Source organism: Emydura macquarii, unplaced genomic scaffold (assembly GCF_026122565.2).
Source record: "Emydura macquarii macquarii isolate MOO-44397 ecotype Brisbane River unplaced genomic scaffold, CSIRO-AGI_Emac_v2 contig_3517, whole genome shotgun sequence".
In the NCBI taxonomy this organism is placed as follows: Eukaryota; Metazoa; Chordata; order Testudines; family Chelidae; genus Emydura; species Emydura macquarii.
In genome coordinates, this window is record NW_027133654.1 from 4,926,438 (window position 1) to 4,950,921 (window position 24,484).

Sequence of the window (24,484 nt, forward strand, 5' to 3'; positions counted from 1 at the left end):
AATATAGAAAGCAAACCAATGAACTACAGGTTTGCCTGTACATTAAATGGGGCCTACCAATTTATGAGATTTGATTTGGAACTATGAATGCTCTCCAGATATATTGATTAACTCTGGAGAAGATTTGAGGGATTCTTAACATCAAGTTTTTATAAATTTTTAAGCAGTAGAGCTTAAAACTAAACTAAACTAAAACTAAACTAAACTTAAAAAGACAATCATTAATATTTCTTGAAACCCCTGATATTCTGTGCATCGTTATATAGTTCTCTAACCAAACAGATGCAGATCATCTACAAAAGATAAATAGTAGAGCTCACTAAAATAATATAGTATACAATAAAATGAAAAGGACATTGTTACACCAAATTATCGTCTTGAGTACCTGTAAATACTTACTCCTGTGTAGCTTGACATTGCATAGTAGTCTAATTTAATCCAGTTTGTATATCATGTATCTCTAACAAAAAAATCCACATTGTTTTAATAATGCATTTGTTTTGTTTTCTGCTTAGATGGGGTATTAAGTTTTCTCTCTAATTCTGTTATGACTGCTGCAGAAAGTATTCTGGAATTCGTCCTCAGAAGACTAACTACAAATGAGTTGAATACTGTAAGTATTTACTGTAGATAATTGAAAGACTCACTGTCTAATTTCTTGTTTTTTTGGTGCAGTTCTGTTAGTTAATCTGTTATACAGGGTATACTATACACTGCAGAGTGAAGTTGATATACTTTAAATTGAATTGTAGAAGTCATAGGAGTGTGATCACACCATGCTCCTTGCGTTGGGCTCTTGCGTCCTCACTCACTACGCTTGGGTTGACGTTCAAAGCAGTGCACCATGGGTAGCTATCCCACAGTGCAACTAGCACAGAGGCTTTTGGGAAGCTTGTTGTCTTTCCATGATGCAACGTGCTCCCTCCCCTCCCTTCTTGTCCCAAACAAACTGCAAACGCTTTTTCGTACCGTTTTTCTATGTTGCGCGCATGCTGTTGCTGTGGAGGCATGGAGCCTGCTCAGCTCTATACTATCATTGTGGGCATCACAAATACCTCACGGCATATCCTGCAGTATTTTCAAAGGCAAGACAGGAGCTGCAGCATGAAAACAGCGATGTTACGGAGACCACCCTGCTACAAGCCATAGAGCAAAACAATTCCTGTTTGCTGCAGCTGTCACGCATCATCTTAAGTCCATGGAGCGCCGGTTCTAGTCCCGGGAAACAAGCATAGACTGGTGGGATCACATCGTTATGAAGATGTGGGATGATGAGCAGTGGCTGCAGAACTTTCGTATGCGAAAGGCCACTTTCTTTGAACTTTGGGCAGAGCTGTCCCCAGCCCTGAAGCGTGTGAATACTTGCTTGAGACCAGTTCTGACACTGAAGAAGCAAGTGGCCATCGCTCTGTGGAAGCTGGCAAACCCCAGACTGTTACCGGTCAGTTGGGAATCAATTCGGAGTTGGTAAATCCACTGTTGGAGCTGCTATGATGCAAGTGTGCAGGGCCATTAATAGACTTCTGCTACAAAGGTTAGTGACTTTGGGAAATGTGCAGGACATAGTGGATGCGTTTGCAGCAATGCGGTTCCCAAACTGTGGGGGGGCAGTAGATGGCACGCATATCCCTATCCTAGCACCTGACTACCTTGCCACAAAGTACATAAACCGGAAGGGATACTTCTGAATGGTGTTGCAGGCCCTTGTGGATCATAAGGGACGTTTCACTGACATCAATGTGGGATGGTCAGGAACTCTTTAGGAACTCTGGTCTGTTCAGTAAGATGCAGGCGGGCACTTTCTTCCCTGACCAAAAAATAAATATTGGGGATGTTGAAACGCCAATAGTGATCCTTGGGGATCCTGCCTACCCCTTGCTCCCTTGGCTAATGAAGCCGTTACACCAAGCACTTGGATAGTGAGAAGGAGCGTTTCAATAGCAGGCTCAGCAAGTGCAGAATGGTGGTGGAATGTGCATTTGGGCATTTAAAGGCCAGATGGAGATGTCTACTCACTATGCTTGACATCAGTGAAAATAACATTCCATCAGTTATATCTGGATGCTGTGTACTCCATAATTTGTGTGAAAGAAAGGGTGAAAAATTTCCCCAGGGTTGGGCCATGGAGGCTGATAGGCTAGCCGCAAATTTTGAGCATCCTGATTCCAGTGCTACGCTCAGAGCCAACCGCAGAGCGCTTCGCCTACAGGAAGCATTGAAAAATCGGTTTTGCAATGAACTGCAGTAATTTGTTTTTGGGGTGCCTTTCTCTTTCCCATCCCCCACCCTCGCACCAGCGGCCTCCTCCCCTTTTTTTCCCTGCCCAAGCTATGAATGAATAAAGATAGATGTTTTTTAAAGCTGCAAAGTTTTATTTGTGACCTGTTTCAATGGGGGGAAAGGAGGATAACTTAACATTGTAAAGTGTCGCTGTGCAAGCAACTGTGGTTGCGTGCAGTTCTTAAAGGGCCATCATGTCTTTCTGCTTGCCTTCCCCAGTGTGGAGTGCAGCACATACTGCACCCTGCTCAACCTCCTCCTAGAGCACTTGGGGGTAGGAGCTGATAACAAAGTGGTAGGCGATGGAGCGTTTTTGAGGGGCTGCAGAGGGAGTCTATCCTGCTGCTGCTGTAGCTCTACGAGACGCCTCAGTATGTCAGCCTGATCCCTCATAATATGCAACATCTCCTGTTGCGTATCACGTTCCTGCTCCTGTGCTGATCTTCTGTGTTCCATGTTCATATCTAGTTTTTCAGACAAGGACATCCTCCAGGCTCTAAGCTGTGTGTCAGCAGCTGCAGAGGCATTCATTAGTTCGCTAAACATGTCATCCCACGTTTTTTTTTCCCACTTCCTAATCTGGGAAAGTCTTTCAGCAGGAATTCGGCCTTCAACCCACCTTGCAGAAGTGTTGACTGTAAGAAAAGCAAAGCACAAAGTTAGCTGACCCAAAGTAGTAAAAGAAATGTTACAATGTAAAAAGAACTGCCCTTCATGTTCACAAGGCTAAGCCAGACCCTCATTCCAATCTGTAAGTAGTGGACAGGTTGGAGTGGCGTTCCAGACGTGGTAAGCAAGGGGCCCTTGCATCCATTATTGCTCTCCTGCACCCTGCTCTCCACATCCTCCTCATCCACAGAGTCCTCACATTTGTTCTGGACTGGGATTCTGCGGAGGTATTGATGCTGCATGCTGGCACAGTGGTGGGGTCACTACAAAGGATCACATGCAGCTCCTTGTAAAAGTGGCATGTTTTGGGTGAGGAGCCAGAATGGCTGTTCGCTTCCCTAGCTTTCTGATAAGCCTGCCTCAGTTCTTTGATCTTAACGCGGTACTACTGTGCGTACCTGTTGTGCCCCTTCTCCAACATGCCATGAGATATTTTCTCATAGATATCTAAATTTCCTTTGCTGGCTCGGAGCTGAGCCAGAACAGACTTTTCGCCCCGCAGACTGGTGAGATCCAAGACCTCTGGTCGACTCCATGCTGGAGTGCATTTGGGCCGTGCAGTCGCCGTGGGCGGTTCAGCTGCAAAGCTCTCTCCACACTATCCAAACTGGAAATGGTAATTCAAAATTTCCCGGGCCTTGAGGGGAGAAGCTATTTCCTATTTACGTGGCAACATTACAGCAGAGCGCGACTGTCCAGAGCGGTTCCAACAGAGCATTATGGGATACCTCCCGGAGGCCAATGGCGTCGATTTACATTGCGCCTGCCTACACTGATGCAAATGTGACCCATGGAATTTGACTTCAGTGCTACGCCACTTGTGGAGATGGTTTTATTAGGTCTACTTTTACCACGATTTAGATCGGCGAAACTTATGTGCCAGTGGAAGGGGTTGACGTAAGTGGCCTTACGTTGACCTCCATTGCCAGTGTACACCAGGCCACACAGACTTGGCAGTAGTTTCCAAATAAAATCATCTTGCATAGAAATAATTTATTGTAAACTCTTTTTGTGGTTTTTGATTAAAAACCTGCTGAGACAGATATCTGAAGTTTCTTCCAGTAAAAGGAATTTAACAAAGACTTACAATAATCCAAATGAGAGATGATTCAGTTTGTCTCAGTCATCAGAATCACTTGATATTTTGTAGAGTGGGAACAGAATGTCAGCTGTTTTGACAGAATTTGTATGTGTTCACTACATTAATTGTCATTGCTCAGGTCTAAAGAAATCATATAGCAGAGGTACTGAACTGGTGGTTTTGAGATAAAGTTACTTGACATTTTGTTATAGTGCAGATCAAAATTTTATTTTCCCTTTCCCCCTTTATTGTAGTCAGTTAATGGCTAGTTAAAATTTAAACAGTGAGTCCTAAAACGATACATGAGAGGTGCTGGTTGTATTTGACTTCTTAAAAAATTGCTAATTAATTCTATGTGTTGGACTTGCTTGGAGAGCTTTACAAAGGAGCATACAAGGCAACACTTATGATAAATGGTTCAGGGGAGAAAGCAAAAAATGAGACATGGTGATGAGAAGAAAGGTATTCCTGAAGGATGTGGGTTTTCAGGAGAAGAGAGAGAGGCATGGCAGACAGAGTAGGAGGCTGCTCAAAGCATAGAAGGCAGTGTAACAGAAAGTGCAAAGCTAGAGAGAGGAAAGAACTAAAGAAAGCAAAAAGTTGAGAGCGTTGGGAGAAGTGTTGGGAGTTGAGTGAGAGATGGGGTGTAGGAGGAAATGAGATCAAAGATGTAGAGACCTTGAAGGTGAGTACAAGGAGATGAGCAGTCTGACGAGGGGAAGGTGTCTTCAGCAGATGCAATTTGGATAGACTAGATGGGGAGAACTGAAAAAATGAAAGGCAGAAAAGAGGTTACTGTAATCAAGGTAAGAGAGAACCAGATCATAGGCCAGGATTTTAGCAGTAGTTAGTGGCTTCTGAAAGGGCAAAAGAAAAAAGATCCAGATTCACAATAACATTTAGGTGTCTAAGACCCATGTTCATTTCCCCACTCTGTGCTAGAACAGGAGAAAGGTTATGAACGGGTTTCCATCACCGCTCAGGACTGTGCTCTAACCCCTGAGCTCTGGGATAGTATGATACGGGGTTCTCTAAGTCTGTCCTGTTGAAGCTGTTCCACTGTGGAGTAACTAATTAAAGAGTCCTAAGCACCGGCTACAGAGCTATTTTCTCTCTCTGGCCCAATGACCCTTTAAATATTTATCCTCTGTGGAACAGCCTCAACTGGAGAGACTGAGGGGGCCCCACATCAGAATATCCCATAACTCAGTTGTTACCATACTCACTTGACAGGTGGGTGACCCCAGTTTGAATCTTTTTTCACCTTTTACTTGATGGGGGAATTGAACCTTGGTCTCTTTCATCCCAGGTGAGTACTCTAAGCATGGGGCTAAAACTTATAAGGTGGGTACCACCTCCTCCTCTGGCTTATTTTGTGTGGAGTTAGGCACCTGCCTAGCTCATTCTTACAAGAAACATTTTAGGTGCTTATGCCACCTGACCCAGTGAGAGGGGTTCCGGGCTGTGAATCGCTAGCAGAGATAGACACTTCCCTGCAGCCTGGACTTAGCACCTACCTCTCTGAGAGGAGTGGGACTTAGCACACATTCCTCTCATCACCATCTCCTATTGGCTAGCTTAGGCCCTTCCCTGCCTAGTGTGCTGGATGTTGTAAATCACATTCTAAGGTGCCTATCTTTCCCCATTTGTTATATAGGAAGCCAAGGTGCCTAATTCAGGCTTTGTGAATCTTGGTTTTGTTCCTTTGATTTTCTAGGTACCTAAAAGTGATGCTCAGTGTCACAACACTGAAGTCCCTTTGTGAATCTAGGTGAAACTGTCCAATGTAGACTCCAAAGAAGAAAGTTGTATGGAAAGGAGAAAGGGACAAACAGAGAGGGAGAAAGAAGTTCATAGCACTTCTAACACTTGTGGGGAGGGAGGGGCAAAAAAGAAAGGTCCCTGTAAGAGGAAAGTAGCAACAGAGATTGAGGCATCAGAAAAGAGTTGTTTTTTTAGCAAGAGTGAAGAGGTGGAAGGTAGCAGGAAAATAGAAGTTATGGATCAGTGTGAGTTTTTCAGCAGTGGAGTGGGAGTTTGAGAGGAAATATAACCAAAGGGGGAGTGTGGATTATGGAAATAAGACTGATATGGGAAGAGTCCAAGATGTGTCCATGATAGAGGATAGATAGGATGAAGAGTAGACCTGGACTGAGAGAAAGACTAAGGTTGAAATGAGAAAAGGATTTGTGAAAGTGAGAAGAGGAACACAAGTGCCATACTGGATCAGACCAGTGGTCCACCTAGCCCAGTATTCTGTCTCCAACAGTACCAGAGCTTCAGGGGGAGTGTACAGAACAGGGCAGTTGGAGTGATCCACTCTGATCCATCCCCTGATGGCTTCTGGCAGCCAGAGGTTTTGGGTCCCCTCGGGTCTGGAGTTGAATCCAGGACCATCTAGGCTAATGGCCATTGATGTACCTATCCTCCATTAATTTATATCGTTCTTTTTATGATCCCACTTGTACTTGTAGTCATCACAACATCCTATGGCAACGAGTTTCACAGCTAATTGTGCATTGTGTGAAAAAGTATTTCCTCTTATTTGTATTAAATCTACTGCCTATTGGTTTCATCGAGTGACCCTTGGTTTTTCTATTGTGGGAAAGGGTAAATAACATTTCTTTCTTCACTTTTTCCACACCATCCATGATTTTGTAAACGTCTATCATATGGCCCATAGTTGTCTTTTTTCCTAAGCTGAACAGCCCTATTTTTTTTAGCCCCTCTTCATATGGAAGCCGTTCTATACCCTGGATCATATTTGTTGCTTTTTTCTGAACCTTGTCCAGTTCCACTATATCCTTTTGGAGATTGGGCGACCAGAACTGGACACAATGTTCAAGGTGTGGGTGCACCATGGATTTATATAGTGGTATTATGACATTTTATCTTATTTTCTATCCATTTCCTAATAGTTCCTAATGAAGAGGAGGTGTTACCTCTTTGGAAGTGGAGGAGGCAGTAAAGTTCATGGAAGCACACAATGGGTGAAGAGAGGAGAAAAAGGTGGTGGTGGTATGATGTGGAGTGGAGTGGGAGAAGTAACTGAAAGGGGAGGGCAGAAGCTAGAAGACAGAGAACAAACAAAGGGGACATAGTGGGAAAGTGAAGTAGGGCTGGGGAGAAGTGAGTATGTTATTTTCTTAGGACTCTGTGAAGAGACATCTGCAGAACAAGAGAAAGCAATGGTCCAGTTTTCAAACAACTGATTTTGCACTGACAGCTTGAAACAATAGATGGATCCAACAGTGGAAGGAAGGCAGAGCCTGTGGTCAAATGGAGGGAAGGGAAGTTTCTAGTAAAAAAAAGAAAACTGGAGATTCTTTTCATAGTTCCAAAATTGCTATTGGTTACTCCAAGAGTCCTGAGAGTGGTGGTGTGAACAGGAAGGGAGAGAAGAAGGTTTGTTTAACTACAAGAAGAAAAGGCTGTTCAACTGTAGTTGTTGCTGCTGCTCCTGCCTCTTCCTAGCTCTCATTTTCAATTTAATTTTTTCCCTGTTTAGTGACTCACCTTTTAGTGACTTACCTTTTTCATTTTAGGTTTCAGATCTGGACCGTTGTAATTTATACTTAGCATTATTGTCAGAGCTGACACATTTATGCTCAAAAGCTGGCTGGAAAAAGGGGCTCCCTATTTGGAGTTTCATCTCTTCTCTGATAACTGCCTGTATTCAAAATCTGCAGGAGACGGGCAATGAACAGGTAATTTTTAAAAGGTTTAATGGCATAACTATATGATAAAAATATTAACTTTACACACGTGAATATATTTTAATTGGGAGTGAGCTGCATCTTATGCTATAATAGATCACATAGTCTCTTCTGCTTGCTTTGCTTCTCAGACACTAATTCCCTTTTAATCAGTGACCATTGTAGCCTTCTAGATTGTTTTAACTACTCTTTCTGCTGGCTTTGCAGGACTCTAACTACATGTGCCTAAATTTTACTTTTTGTTCAGATTTCCATAAATAATAGTATTCAAGTTTACAATTTGTGAAGAATTTGATTTGGGGGAAATACCTTGTGACAGGTATAAATTTGAATATTTACTTAACACTAAATTTGTGACCATAAAATAGAAAATATGAAATTAAGACTGACCTTAGTTGCAGTTCTGCCTTAACTGTACTGGCACAAGTGCTGTAAATATTCTAGAATGAAATTAATTTCTTAATTTCCATTATTAGTAAAAACACATAAGCTAATTTCTGCCCACTCAGTTAACAGCATGTCATGGTCAAGCTACAGTGCTGGTGCTGATAAAGGAATATCTGTAATTTTTAGATATATACCTGTTTTTCACTACATTTTACTTCCTAATCAGATTTTCATATGTAATAAATACTGTATTTTAAGGGTATTCAATATGCACCAATATATTATTCATACTTTATTAGGAGAAATTACAGTATGCTATATTGTTGATTGTTTGATTTTTAATTTTTCATTACCAGGAACCAAAACTTGGAGAACAGATTCAGAAAGTAGTTAGTATGGCCTCACTAACTGTGGTTTGTGAGATTATTGATCAGAAACCTGAACTGCAGCTTGAATCTCTACATGCTGTTGAAACCCTAAAAGATTTTATTTCCTCTGCTCAACTTAATCAAGTACTAAAGAAGCCTTCTTATATTGAGGAAAAAAATAGGTATGTGTATCCTATAGTTCAAGTCACTCTCCATGATAAATCTTTTAATATGGAGTAAAATAACTCTAAGGTAACTTTTTTGGTAATTTTTGACAGGATACAGATTTCATAAGTGTTACTTAAATATCCTGAATTCATTTAAGTTATTTAAATGAGTCTTCTTACTCTTCAGATCCAGAATATGGTGGAAGTGAGATTGGTTTGCTCATCTCAGTTCTTTCCAAAGTAGACAGGGAAATAAGACTCAATTTGACACTTACTGAAGTGAAGAGGAATCTTTCCACTGACTTTAAAGGGAGTTCAATTGGCATTTAGACTTCTGATTCTAGTCTACTTTCTGTTAGGATATTACACTATGGCCTGTAGTTTGTGTGTAAAGAAATGGATGTATTAATGTGGACTCAAAAGTATATTCTTTTGTTATAGTTTATTTGAAGAATCAACATCTCCTCAAGGATGGGGAAAAATCGTTGCACGCTATGTACATGACCAGTGGGTTTGCCTTCAATTTATTTTACATAAGTATCATAGATTTATACCGTTGTCAGATGATGAGACTCTAGAGCTATCTCTGCTTGCAGTCCAAAGGCCAATAAGAACTCTACAGTCTGCACTGGAAGCTCTAACTCTTTTGCCTTCTGACCAGGTTTTACCTGTGTTTCATTGCATGAAAGTACTTGTTCCCAAGGTAAGAGACACAAGCAAACCTATGGTCAGTAACAATAATGAAAAATTTCCCCCCAGAAATTAAACACTGCTTTTCTTCTCTTTGTTTTCAGCTTCTGGGCTCATCTGAATCTCTCTGCATAGAGGCATTTGATCTGGCTTGGAAAGTTATATCCTCTTTGAGCAACACACAGCTAATATTTTGGTCTAATTTAAAAGCTTTTGTTCAGTTTGTATTTGACACTGAAGTTCTTGCGGTTGCTGCAAGTAGCAAGGGTCAAGCATATTCAAAAATAAAGGAGGTAAGTGTTCTTTTTTGTAAACAAGTACATTTTTGATCTGAAGACATCTTTTCTTAATAGACGATTTTTTCCTCTCTCAGCTATCTCAATGAATTTTTCTCCTCACAAAAGATGTTGGATTGAGACCACTAGAACCAAAGTCATTTTTGTTTATCTTCAGAACATCAGTACAGTGTATTCCAACCCTTTCTGGAGGGACTGCCTCTAGGGGTAAGAAGGTTGTTTAATTTTCAGGTTCATTAAGTCCATGGCATCTGTTCTGGGACTGCCAGATAGGATTCAAGTGAGCAGTGGAGGGAAAACTGTGTACTATGGACTACACAGAAAAAGACTATTTCACGTAGATTGCAAAGAATCGTTATATGGCAATGACTTTTGGTCACTACCAACCTGAGCTGAGTTCAGAATGGCGACCTACAAGTCAGAGGCTTTATATCTTATTGCAATTTGTTTCACTCCTCCAGTTCCCCTTTATTTGTTTCTGTGATATAGGTAGTGAAAGGTACTGTACCTTTGACTTGTAAATTATTGGCTCCCTGACTATCCAAAATCTTCTGAATTCATGATTTCAGTTTTCTTTGGTCTGATTAGTGAGTTTTTTGCTATAATTTTATATCTACCATGTGCATTATTACTTGTATCTTTATCCAATGGTGTATAGATCTGTTTTTGAAAACATTGACAGGTTATTAGATATGAAATTAGGACACTTAAAACTGCCAATGTTTGTTGCTGCTTTAGAGAGATTTTCCCCCAGGACCATGTGTGTAACCCTGCACGCAAAGATTTTAGTATCTTAAAGAAAGATGAATTTATTAACATTGGAGCCAGTTTTATCATATTTTTTCCTGGTAGATTACTTGCCATTCTGGAAGACAGGAAATTCATCTTTGCTGATTTTGTTGAGGTATGTTATCCAGAAGTGCAGTTGCTTCAGCTACATTTGATGAAGGGGTTCAGGATATTTTGGAATTGACTGAATGCTTCTATTTTTCTGTGTTTTAGTAAAATCATTTTTGGATGTTTGTGTTGATTATAAAACTTATGGGTTTTTTAAATCATTTTCAGTTACAACCCTAATGCCAGCATGCAGGTTTATTGTGGTGTACTTTATTGTAGTTTATTCTGGTCTAAATTGTAGCATTTTCTTTAGCTCCTATCCTCATCTTTGTGTATATGTTTAATCAAATTTATGAATGATTTTTCCTTAATCTGTTACTTAGGAAATGAATTAAAAAAGTCACTGTTTACCAACAGTTACCACATAGTGATAGCTGAGAATAGTGTTATTTTTCTTTGTGCTTAGAATAGAAAATAAATGTTGCCAGTAAATAGTGAGTTTTTGATGACGCACATAGCAATATTAAGCCGCTGGGGACTTGAAGGACTTTCCATGATCGCTTGACTTATGCCAACATAGGAAAAACCTTTTACTTCACTGGCTTCCTACTTCTGATTAAAGAGGAAAAATAGTTACCCTTGAAAATATTCGGTTCCCCTATAGATGATCAGTGTAATAGAAAAATAGCATATCCTTTGTGACATTACTGAAGAGTGAGTTGCAGTAAGAGGCTACAAAATAACAAGAACAGGAAATTCTTATGAAGGCTATAGGGAAACAAAGTAATCTCCAACAAGCATTGTGCTTATATTTGGCAGATATAACCGTAAATAGTGGTATAATTTTTTAAAACTGTGTAATCTTGATTTTATAGCTTTTTTAAAATTGTTTTTTTCTGTCAGTTCATTCCTTTTGAGTGCATTCTCTTTGAAATCTACTTCATCAAGTAAATGTTAAAGTGTAACAGCATCTATGTTCAGTAATAGTTACATCAGATTTAGCAGTAGGCAACCTTTGCTTGGGTCCCAGCTGAAAAAAAGACATGTTGTTGCCTTAGTGTATACAAGTAAAATAATTCCAAGTGGTAGAAATAAGTATCTGACCTTTCTGTTTGGTTTCTGTCTTCATAGACCTCCACACCTGGCAGTCATATGCTCAGTGTTGTTTGAACCTATTTGCTGTAGCTATCGTTTGTTTGCTGTTAATGTTTGTGTAATATTTGTATTTTTTGTGTTTAGTGATAGTATTTTAAGTATGTTCATGCCAAAGCATATTTGTGCCAGTGTTTAGAGTCCTGAGTCTTTGTGACAGCTTTCCCATTGTCTGCAGTGGGACATACCATGACCACAGGCATCAAAGGTCTCCTATACACAACTACAGGTCTGACCTACCTTCTATCCATTCATAAAAAAATGAAGATAAAGGTCCTAAGCAGGTGTCACTTATATATATTCTTACCCTATTCCTTGGCAGTACTCTTGTCATTGACTTGTGTAGAGTGTCACTATAGTTTTTAGCTTAAGAGACATTAAAGTTTGAACTGCGGGATACTTTAGAAATATAGCTAAAATGTGTCTGCTGTCTACCAAAGTGCACTTTACCTGTTTTAAAACATTAGCCACAAAGAAGGCATGGGGGTCTTTTTAAGTTAAAAATGGAGTACTCTTACCATAGAATGCATAGAGAAGTAGTCAGAGCACTGTGCTTCAGATCTTATTTCTTCTGCTTCTTTCCTCTTCTCCAGTAGGTCCATACTAATGTTATTCTTTCAAGGGTTTTCATTTATTTTTGTATGTGATAGCTTTTCACCCTGTTGTTTAAGGAAGCAGTTGAAAAGGATTCTAGGATTTTATTGAAATGTACAGAAAGTATCATGCTTGTTCTCTGCAAGTGAAACAAATAGATGAAGAGTGGTATGATTCCTCCTTCTTTGTGGTTTTTAACAACTCTTATCCTTAAATTTCAGAAAAATAGTTTCATGATTGTGATTTTTTGTAAGAATATTAAGCAATATTCCTAGAATTATTTTTATCTGAAAGATCAAATATGTTGTTCCAATATTTCAGTTAAAGATCGTTCTTCCAGGGGTATTTTAGTTCATAGTAATACAAAGCACTTTTTATGGCTACAAAGTCAAATCAGATGTAATTCAGAGAAATTGTATAATAATGGCAAAGTAGTCTCTTTTCTGGAAATAAATTGTTTTACTCTATAAAGTCTTCTGCCATCCCCAGGCTTGATTCTGCTTTAGTAAACCATTCTGAGAAGAAATCTTAATTAAAACTTTTTGTTTCAAATTGTATATTATATAAAATACAGCTGAACTGTATTCATTCTAAATCCCTGTAGAGGCTTACAATTTTTAAGTTTCTACTATGGGTCTGAAATTTCTTACACTTACATTCACTCAGCCCAAAGGGGCATGTACATTTGTGGTGAATTTTTTTTGTTTTTGTTTGGAAAGTTTAAAATCTGTTCAGCTACTTGAAATGTCAAGCAATGGCAAAGAAAGGTAGTTTCACATGTTAAGAAAATGGTTCTGACACCTTTTGCCCTTTGGTAATTCAACCATTTTAACTTTAAACTTGCCATGGACTTAATCATCAATTAGGAGAAGTATCTTTTGATACTTATGAAGACATTTAGTTTGGAAATAGAAGTTAGACTTTTTCCCCACTAGATTGTGGAGTGTGTATACAACTCCAAATATATACACCCATCGAAATAAACACAGTTGCATTTATTCCGGTTATTTAAGGGTCAGACAAAGGCAAGGATCTTTACTCATGTGAAAACACTGAATTGTTGTATTCTTCTTCGAGTAGTGTCCCTGTAGGTGTGCTACCACTAGGTGCACTTGTGCCACCTATACCTTTGATTGGAAATTTCTTATAGCAGTGTCTGTTTGGTCTGTGTATGCGTGTTACTTGGTCTTATGCTACATACTACTGTGCAGGTGAACCACACTGAGTTCCTTCTTAACCGCCTGGGTCTGAGACAGCACCTTAACAGTTGTCTGTGTTAAGTTTTATGTCAACTGCGTCCTAGCTCTTTTAGTAGTTAATTATAGTAGTTCTTAGTAGTAGTTAGTGGTAATTTAGCTGTAGTAGTTTTAAATATATATATTTTTAAAACAATTTGTGTGTGTGTGTTTATGTATATAGATAGATAGCTTCTTAGTACTTTTTAGATAGTTTTTCTCTGCTCATGGGAGTTTAACTTTGCTGGGAGAGTGTGCTGGGTTCTCCTGGTTTCATACATTGCCTGTCATGTTGGGAGGCAATCCTAGTGAGTGATGGACACTCCCAGTGCATCTGTTGCCTTAGGGAATCTCATATTTCCCCAAAGTGCAATTTCTGTTTGACATTAAAATCTAGAACCAGGAAAAAACTGGGAGATCAAACTTTGAGGACTCATGATGGAGAGCTCACTGTGCCCAGCTTCTGACCCAGGCCAGCAGACCCCCTATTCACCAGCTTCTGAGTAAGTCTGCTGCCTCCATTGTCTCCAAACTGCACTCCTTAAGGGCATCTAAGAGGAATACCCAAGATTCTTCTTATAAGACTACCAAAGACCATCCCTCGAGTTCTCCAAGTAGGAAATCTACCTTAAAGAAGTTGTGGTCCTCAATAACTCCAGCCACTTTGACACCCATTGCTCTCGGACATAGTACCAATGAGGCTGCTTGTTCCTCAGGTATCAAAGGCATTGTCAAACCTAAAGACTGTAAAGTCTTGGACTCTGAGAGGTCATTGGTACCATCAGAGGAGCGAGGCAGCAAGAAGAGCTCTATCTCTTCTCACCTGCTACCGAAGAAGCCTGGTTGGGCTCCATCTGAACTGCCCTAGGAGTGGTTGAGATTCACAATACTGTCAACTTACTCAGCTGCTATCACTTTGGCACAGGCCATGGACACAGTACCAATAACACTCTTGGTACTGCAGAAGTTCTGCTTTTCATGAGACCTTGCTGTGTCTGAGACACCCAACTCACCACTGCTTGGCTTGGACATAAGGTATGTCTATATTAACGGCGCTGCTGAATCAATTCTTCGGGATCGATTGAGTGGCAGTGGAGACCCACTCAGTTAATCCGGAAGTTGATGGCGAAAAGATTAATGCTGCATCGTTGGGAGGGCATTTCCCGTCGGCACAGCATAGTGGGGATGCCGTGGTAAGTAGAAGTTAGGAAGTGGACAGGAGATATGCAAGCTACTCTAAGTAGCTTGTGTATCTCCAGTCAACTGCCACCGAATTTCCCCAGCAGTGTAGACCAAGCCACAGTCTCAGTACCAAGAACTTCCAGATCTCCACATATTCACCTGGTACTGGCGGTTTCACCTTATGTTTCTGCCAGTGCTCCACTGATACAGAGTGATTTGGAAGAGGAGGATTCAGATGAAGACCTTGTCTCAGTCTCCCAATATCTGTGCAAGGTTCCCGTACCCATCCCTATAGAGGCTCTTTTCCAGAGATTGGTATCCCTCATGAGTGATTGTCATACCAGTGAGATGGTGGTTGTGGCACTCATGGATGCCTCCACCCATGCCATATGCACCACCTTCTTGGCCATACTGGGACATACTTGGGCAGTCTATTGCCTGTAATTCTCTAGGGCACACAGCACCACTTGTCACAAAAATAGACAGCATTCATCACACTCCATCTCTAGGAGACCGGAACCTCAGGAAGAAATCTTTGGGGAACGGAAAGCTAGAGCTGATGAAGACATCTTTCCACTGGCCAACATCACTTCACCCCTGGCAATTGTGGACTCTTTGCAGCTCCCTCTCAATGAGGTTAAAGAACCACTTCATAAGCTGCTTGACATCCTTCATACAGCTTCATTGGTCTGCATTGCCTTGCCTGCTAATCTTTGCAGGGTCCAGTGAGGGCCCAGCACACCCTGGCCACAATTCTGCCTACATGCCATAGAGTGGATAAAGAGATATTATGTTCCATCTAAGCACTCAGAATTTTTATTTTCTCATCCCTCTCCTAACTCTTTTTAATGGTCAACACTGTTAATGATCATGGAAGGCTGCACCATGCTAAACCTATGCCCTGTGACACAGATCATAAGCGCCTTGATCTGTTTGGTAGAAAATCATATTCATCAGCTACTTTACAATTCAGATTCACCAACTATCAAACATTAATGGTGAAATATAATCACATGAATTATACTAAACGGCACTCTTTTATTGAACATCTATGAGCAGAACATAGAGAGCAATTCCAGACAATTATTGCAGAAGGCCAGCTACTTGCCAGAACATCTCTGCAGGCCTCCCTTGATGTTGCTGGTACCCCCTCAGACCCGCAAATTGGGCCTACAATTGAACATTCAAAAATCCACTGTGACCCCTGTGCAAAAGTTAGAATTCATAGGAGCTTATAAATTCAATAGTGACAAGAGTCTACCTCCCACTGCACAGATTCATGGCCCTATCCAGCATAGTCAACAGAATCCAGATCAGCTCTCAAACCCGGAACAAGAACTGTCTTCAACTGCTGGGGCACATGGCAGCTTGTACTTTCATTATAGACCATGCAAGACTTCAATTGTGTTGCCTTCAGGGGTGGCTTAGGACTGTTTATTCACCAAACACAGTCTAACTATGTTACTTTCTATACCCACCTTCGTAAAAGAATCTCTTGATGGAAATACCCTCACAACTTTTGTGCAGAAGTCCCTTTCATTCATCCTCTACCAGTGGTTGGACGTGCATCCTTATTGGGTTGGGGAGTACCTCTAGATGCTCACCCTGCCCAGGGCATGTCGATGCCTCAAGAAACCACTCTGCACATCAGTCTCCTGGCACTCAGGGCAGTCAGATACTCCTTTCTCCAGTTTTTACCACTAATCGGGCAAACAAATAAAGGTCATGATGGACAGCATGTCATGCATGTTCTATATCAACCAGCAAGGAGAGGCATGATCCCACTCCTTCCACTGCAAGGCTGTCAAGCTTTGGAATTGGTGCACATGCAATCAGATTGTCTTCACAGCAGCTTACCTTCCAGGACTTCAAAATGTGACCATGGACAGACTTAGCAGATACTTCTCTCAAGCCCATGAGGAGGGAGTTAGTCCATCATACTGCACCTCATATTCACACAGTGGGGCATTCCTCGACTAGAACTGTTTGCCCCGGCAGTAAACAAGAAATGTACCCAGTTCTGCTTCAGAGATGGGCTGGGTCACTGATCCTTGGGGATGCTTTTCACCTTCATTGGTTGTTGTCTACTGTACGTGTTTCCTATGACTCCTCTAATATCCAAAGTTATACTCAGAATAACTCTGGCTTTGTCCTTTTTTATTTTAATAGTTCTAACCTGGCCCGAATAAATATGATGGTTTTCTGACCTGATACAGATGGCCATCTACTCACCGATCACTCTCTAGGTCCCTCCTCATCTTCTCTCCCAGGACGATGGAAAGATCTTCACCCATATCTCAGAATTCTTCATCTCAAAGCATGGCTGGTCTATGGTTCACAGGATTAGAAACAATCTGCTCAAAGGAAGTAAAAAGAGTGTTGTTTGACAATAGGAGACAGTCTGCACGCTACACTTACTTAGAAAAAGGGACAAGATTCACTTGCTTGTGTGACCTCAGACACTTTGCATCACCTCCTCTTCGCTGCCAGATATACTGGTCTACATTCTAGAACTAAAAAACTCGGGGCTGTCACTGTGCTCATTGGCATCCATTTGGCAGCTATCTCAGCTTTCCATTCTCTAAAAGAAAGTGATTCAGTGTTTGCCCACCCAACTACAATGAGGTTCCTCAGGGGGCTCGGAAATCTCCTTTAGCCAGTCAAGCATCCTACTCCAGTTTGACACTTCAATCTGATTCTTAAATGCCTTATAAGATGTACCAGTGGCTACCTGCTCACTCCTCCTTTTATCTAGGAAAACAGCATTTCTAGTAGCCATCACATTGGCTCGACAAGTCGGAGAAATAGGGGCCTTATAGCATACCCTCCTTTTACAGTATTCTTCAATGATAAAATCACATCCCAAATTTTGACCAAAAATATCTTCCGAATTCCATATTAAGCAATCCATTCACTTTTCAATCTTCCATCTTAAACCTTGTCTAGGCAAAGAAGCAGCACTATTACACACACTTGATGTCAGGGAAGCCCTGGCCTTCTATCTTGACAGGACTAAAACTTTCAGAAAGGCTCCCAAATTATTTGTCTTGATCGCAGACAGATCAAGATGGTCTGCACTCTCTAAACAAAGACTTCCCAAGTGGATATAGAATCATAAACAAAGGGACAGGAGGTCATCTAGTCCAAGTGGATATCTGACTAAGGATGGTAACCCATTATTTCACCACCCTCCTAGTAAAAAACTTTTTCCTAATGTCCAACCTACCTCCCTCCCTGCAAATCTTGTTCTGTCATCTGCCACCACCGAGAACAGCCTGGCCCCATCCTCCCTAGCCTCAAATACCTTCAGGCAGTTCCCTCAGCCTCTCCTCATAAGTCCTGTGCTCCAGCCCCCTAATCATTTTTGTTGCCCTCCGAATCATTTTTGTTGCCCTCCGACTGACTGCATTATTTGTTGCTACCAATCAAGGCCTACAATTTCCACCTCTATAGCCTTTCTCAAAAATGCTCTTGTCATAGAAATATGTAGAGCCACGAGTTGGACCTTTGTACTTACCTTTAGTGAGCACTATGCACGACTCTGTGAGCACGACTCTGCTTCCGATGCTGCATTTGGCTTGGCTATACTTTCATTGGCATTCAACTGAACTCTGAAGCCTCCTCCTCCTTAGGGGGAACTGCTGAGTAGTCACCTAGTGTGGAGTACCCAAAGGAATGCTGCTAGAAGAAGAAATGGTTACTCACCCTGTGCAGTAACTGTGGTTCTTTGAGATGTGTGTTCCTGTGGGTGCTCCACTACCTGCCCTCATGTTCTCTGTTATGGAGCTTCTCAGTAGAAAAGGAACTGAGTTTGGTTTCCTTGTGCAGTGCTATATAACAATGGCACGGAACACCAGACTGAGTAACACGCATATGTGGGCCGAACAGATGATGCTATGAGAAATCTCCAATCAAAGGTGCAGGGGGCACAAGTGCTCCTAGAGTGGAGCAGCCATAGGGTCACACATCTCAAAGATTGACAGTTACTGCACAGGGTAAGTAACCATTTCTTATATATCGAAATAAATGCACATAATAGGCTAATTGTTGTCCAGCCACTAGCTCACAGAATTAGGGAATTGTAACTGGCTCCAAGACACTGTCATCTCCACTATGCCGAGCAAATCTCTGACTCGGGAATCAAGCCCAACATATTGGAGCAGGACTACAAATACACAGATAATCTAAAGATACATGGTAGGTGAGGTAATATCTTTTATTGGACCAACTTCTATATAAAAGGTATATATATCTTCCAATAAAATAAGTTCTCTCTTCGAGTGATTGCTCATATGCATTCCAATGTAGGTGTGTGCGCGCCCCGTGCACAGATTCCTGGAACTTTTTTCCCTAGCAAGCCCCGCATGGCCAGCTCAGGCGCCCCCTGGAGTGCCGCACTCATGTCGCGGTATAAAGGGCGCTGCTGGCTGCGCGGGTCCCCAGTTCCTTCTTTCCGCCTGTGACGGTTACTGGAACTATCGCCTCTTGCTGTGTGCAAGTAGCTCATTCCCTAGCCCAGAGCAGGAGGGTAGTACTCTTCCTTCTCTCTGGGATCCTGGTCGGCCGTTTGGGGACAGGCTTCGCCCTTTTCTTTCAGAATGGGAAGCCATCACTACGGACCGCTGGGTCCTGGAGGTGATCGCTAAAGGGTATGCCCTCCAGCTTACAACCTCCCCTCCCAACACCCCCCAAGGCTGTCCCACATTGGGGATCCGGCCTCGGTTCAGCTCCTGGTGCAGGAGATTGGGTCGCTCCTCACGTTGGGGGCAGTGGAGGAAGTCCCACTGGCCGAAGAGGGCAGGGGCTTTTATTCTAAGTATTTCTTAATCCCCAAGGCGAAGGGAGGCCTTAGGCCCATTCTGGACCTCCGTGGCCTAAATAGATATATTAGGCGAGTTAAGTTTCGTATGGTCTCTCTCGCCACTATCATTCCGGTCCTTGACCCAGGGGATTGGTATGCCGCCCTGGACTTGAAGGATGCATACTTTCACATCTCGATATTACCGGCCCATAGGCGGTTTTTGAGGTTTGTGGTAGCGGGACACCATTATCAGTTTCGGTCCCTACCCTTTGGGCTCTCCTCAGCACCCAGGGTTTTTACTAAGTGCATGGCTGTGGTAGTAGCCCACCTGCGCCGTAAAGGTGTTCAAATCTTCCCTTACCTGGATGACTGGTTAATCAGGGGGAGGTCGAGTGCCCATGTGAGACATAGTCTGTTCCTCACACGCGACTTGTGTGCTAGACTGGGGCTGATTATCAATGAGCAAAAGTCCACACTCACTCCGGTTCAATGTATTGAGTTTATTGGAGCCAGGTTAGATGCAGTACAAGCCAGAGCCTTCCTGCCTCAAGCAAGATTTGAGGCGATGGCAGCCATAATATCGGATCTCCACTTGTCCCCCATGACGACAGCCAGGCACTGCCTGCAGCTGTTGGGACATATGGCGGCTTCTACATATGTAGTGAGACTGGCCCGATTGAGGCTTAGACCTCTCCAGGCGTGGTTGAATTCGGTGTATGTACCACACAGGCATTCTCTAACTAGAGTGGTCCTGGTTCCCCCACAGGTGCTGTCGTCCCTCGATTGGTGGAGGGACCCCAGGGAAGTGATGATGGGAGTCCCCTTCAGAGAGTTCACCCCATCTGTGATGCTCATCACAGACGCATCCGATCGGGGATGGAGAGCCCACATTTCTCACGATCAGGGCACCCAAGGGCTTTGGTCTCTGGAGGAGAGAGCTCTGCACATCAATGTGCGCGAGCTCAGAGCAGTCCGGTTGGCCTGCAGGGCCTTCCTCCCCTTCCTCAGGGGCAGAGTGGTCCAAGTCCTTACGGACAATACGGCAGCCATGTTCTACATGAACAGGCAGGGGGGGGCACGCTCCTCGGCACTTTGCCAGGAAGCCATTCACCTCTGGAATTTTGCGGTGAGACACGGTTTCCATTTATCTGCCTCTCACCTCCCGGGGGTACGAAACAGCGAGGCGGACCGCCTCAGCAGAGTTTTTTCTCCCCGCCACGAATGGTCCTTACACCAGGACATAGTGGCTTCCCTTTTCCAACGGTGGGGTTCTCCCCGTCTGGACCTGTTCGCTACAGCGGAGAACAGGAAATGCCCGAGGTTTTGCTCGCTCAGGGGTCGCGAGCCGGGCTCTCTGTCCGATGCCTTTTTGGTTCCCTGGACAGGGGAGTTAATGTATGCTTTTCCCCCTGTCCCGCTCCTGCCCCAAGTCCTCCTAAAGATCAAGAGGGACAGGGCGGACGTTATACTGATTGCTCCAGCGTGGCCGAGGCAGCATTGGTACAGCATGCTGCTCGACCTCTCCATCACCGAACCGATTCCGCTACCCAGACGGTGCGACCTGATCTCCCAGGACCATGGGAGATTGTTGCACCCCGACCTGACCTCCCTCCACCTTACCGCCTGGAGACTTTGTGGCTGACGGAGGGAGAGAGGGCCTGTTCTATGCAGGTTCAACAGGTCCTCCTGGGCAGCAGGAAGCCGTCCACGCAAGTAACATACAAAGCTAAGTGGCGGAGGTTTTCGGGGTGGGCAGAAGCGAGAGGGTTACACCCTAGCATCTCCCCTATTCAGGCCATCCTGGAGTACTTACTGCAGCTTAAACTGCAGGGCCTGGCTTTGGCCTCCCTCAAGGTCCACCTGGCAGCCATCTCGGCCTTCCACCAACCCATGGAGGGCCGCTCCCTGTTTTCTCACCCTATGTCGGTGAGGTTCCTTAAGGGGGTGGAGAGGACTTTCCCTCAGGTGCGGGACCCGGTGCCACCCTGGGACCTCAACTTGGTCCTCAACGGGCTGATGGGTCACCCATTCGAGCCCTTGGCTACGTGCTCCCTTCTACTCTTGTCATGGAAGGTGGCCTTCCTAGTGGCTATCACCTCGGCCAGAAGGGTCTCCGAACTGAGGGCGTTAACCTCGGAGCCCCCTACACGGTTTTTTATAAGGATAAGGTCCGGCTGAGGCCTCACCCGGCTTTTATGCCTAAGGTGGTGTCTCAGTTCCACTGTAACCAGGACATTTTCCTTCCTGTGTTCTTTCCCAAACCCCATGGGTCGGAGGAGGAAAGGAGGGGACATTCGCTGGACGTCAGGCGAGCCTTGGCCTTCTATCTCGAGAGGACCAAGCCTTTCCGGAAGTCGACACAGCTCTTCGTGGCTGTGGCGGATAGGATGAAGGGCTTGCCTGTCTCCACCCAGCGCATCTCCAAGTGGATTACTGCCTGCATTAAAGCATGCTATGAGCAGGCAGGAGTACCCCTCCCAGGGCCGGTGAGAGCACACTCCACTAGGGCCCAGGCCTCTTCCGCAGCCTTTCTAGAGAGGGTTCCCCTGCAGGACATCTGCAGGGCAGCGACCTGGTCGTCAGTCCATACGTTCACGTCGCATTACGCCATCGTGGAACAAGCAAGGGAAGACGCAGGGTTCGGCAGAGCCGTGCTGTCTAAACCAGGTCACCGATAACTCCTACCCTCCTCCAAGGTACGGCTACGCAATCACCTACATTGGAATGCATATGAGCAATCACTCGAAGAGAGAAAACAAGGTTACTTACCAGTAACTGTTGTTCTTCGAGATGTGTGGCTCATATCCATTCCAAACCCACCCCCCGTCCCCGCTGTCGGAGTTGGCAGAAAGAAGGGACTGGGGACCCGCGCAGCCAGCAGCGCCCTTTATACCGCGACATGAGCGCGGCACTCCAGGGGGCGCCTGAGCTGGCCATGCGGGGCTTGCTAGGGAAAAAAGTTCCGGGAATCTGTGCACGGGCGCGCACACACCTACATTGGAATGGATATGAGCAACACATCTCGAAGAACAACAGTTACTGGTAAGTAACCTTGTTTTACCTTATCTACCTTGTCTTTCTCAGATCCTGGGACCAACGCAGCTACAACAAGATTTAAATAATCTACATATTTTGTTGAGAGTTAGAATTTTGATCTTTCTTTTTTTTCCTCCTTAGATAATACTCAAGCTAGTTGAAATGTCCACTGCAAGGACTGGAGTCTTTAATACAGTGCTTAGTTATTGCTGTCAGTCGTGGTTATTTCCAGCTTCTGATAACACAAGTGCTTTAGAGAATCCCTTCTCAAATGCTGGAAATTACAGTGAACTTATCACAGAGGCCTGTGTCTTTGGAACTGTATTTAGGCGAGATCAAAGGTAACCTGTATTTCATTATATTTTAATTATGTATGTGTGACTATATTTGTTATGATTTTGTGCTCTTTAGCTACTTGGTTCAGTTTTTTGAGATTATCAATTAATGTCAAAGTAGTGAAGTGTTCGGAATCTGTTTTTTATGTTATTCACCTAATTGTGTGTTTTTTCTCTTCCTCTTTCAAATAACTTTTCATATGAGAAGACTCATTCAGGATGTGCATGCCTTTGTAGAAAACCTTGGAGATGAATGTGCAGCAAATGTTGTCACTGAAAGGTACGTTTTTAATATTTAACATGTATGGTAACTGCATCCTTCATTGATGCTGGGGGTTGGAATTGTATTACTTGTGTGTTCTTTAAAGCCAAGTTCTTAAGAACATGTTCATAAACTCTACCCTAAATACTGGTAAGTCATAAATGTTTTAATTTATGTTCATATTTCATGTATAAAGTGTTGAGAAATACTTCATATTTGCAGCAAAACACATCCCACCACTTAACTTGAATGGAAATTGAGACTAAATCCTTTGTTTCATCCCTTAAAATGACCTCTTAAGCATGAAGATCACATATTATCCAAATATTATCATCAGTATGTCTTGATCTTTGTTTACCTTTGGTTGTAGGCCACTCTTCAAAATGGTTTATTATCCACAATTCAGCAGCAAGTCTTCCTCCCATCATTGCTGCAGCTGGGAATTTGAATGAAAAATTATTGCCACCAGAATATTGATCCTTTTGGCAGCTTGACACACGGTTTCACTGAGACCGAAGGAAATGCATCCTGCCCACCACCACCTCTGCCTCAAAATAGCATTTCTAGCTAGTTTCAATAGCTGCTTAAAAACTTCACTGATAATCACTAGCCCTTACTTGACCACTTCTAGCAGCTTATGGGAGAGAGACTTCTCTGTAACTCAGAGGCCTCCCCATCTAATGTCCCATGTTTGGCCATTGGAGATGTTTGCTAATAGCAGTTGTGGATATACCGTTTGTAGGCAATCTCGTCATACCATCCCCTCCATAAATGTAACTCAGTTTTGAAACCAATTAGCTTATTGCTCCCCTTGGGAGGCTGTTCCAGAACTTTACTCCTCTGATGGTTAGAAATCTTCATCTGATTTCAAGCCTAAACTTGTTGATGGTGAGTTTATATCCATTTATTCTAATGCCAACACTGGCCTTTAACGTAAATAACTCCTCTTCCTCCCTGGTGTTTATCCCTCTGACGCATTTATAGAAGGCAGTCTTATCTCCCCATAGCCTTCATTTAGTTAGGCTAAACAAGCCAAGCTTCTTAAGTCTCTTTTTTCATAACGTGGGTTCTCCCTTCCTCTGATCATCCTGCTAGCCCTTATCTATGTCGATACATAGGTATAGAATTGAGAGCAGTCAAAACAATAAGTGATCAAAAAACCCATCCCTACAGATAAAATGTCTGCCAGGGCACAACAGTAAAATGTAGGAGCACAAAAAAAAAAAATACCAATAAAATTCACTAACCTAAAAGCAGCATGTAGCTCTCCTTGCTTTTCCTTCCTTCTCCCATTTCTGTATCCCATTTTTCTTTCCACTTCTGACGTACTCTATCCATCTCCATGTCATTTTTTTCATTTTAATTTTATTTTCTGTTTTAAAAATGTCTCCCTTTT

The 24,484-nt window shown here is 43.0% G+C and overlaps 1 protein-coding gene across 4 annotated transcripts in view; it reads left to right on the forward strand.

The window, feature by feature from the left end:
• The window catches only part of TARBP1 (TAR (HIV-1) RNA binding protein 1), a 119,065-nt gene that overhangs the window by 43,355 nt on the left and 51,226 nt on the right, over positions 1-24,484 (forward strand). For all 4 annotated transcript variants that reach the window (XM_067535836.1, XM_067535839.1, XM_067535837.1 and 1 more), the window contains 7 exons: positions 516-613; positions 7,576-7,737; positions 8,490-8,683; positions 9,110-9,371; positions 9,463-9,651; positions 22,633-22,832; positions 23,035-23,106. In XM_067535836.1, coding sequence (XP_067391937.1) covers positions 516-613; positions 7,576-7,737; positions 8,490-8,683; positions 9,110-9,371; positions 9,463-9,651; positions 22,633-22,832; positions 23,035-23,106 — 1,177 coding nt within the window. The remainder of the gene's footprint in view (positions 1-515; positions 614-7,575; positions 7,738-8,489; positions 8,684-9,109; positions 9,372-9,462; positions 9,652-22,632; positions 22,833-23,034; positions 23,107-24,484) is intronic.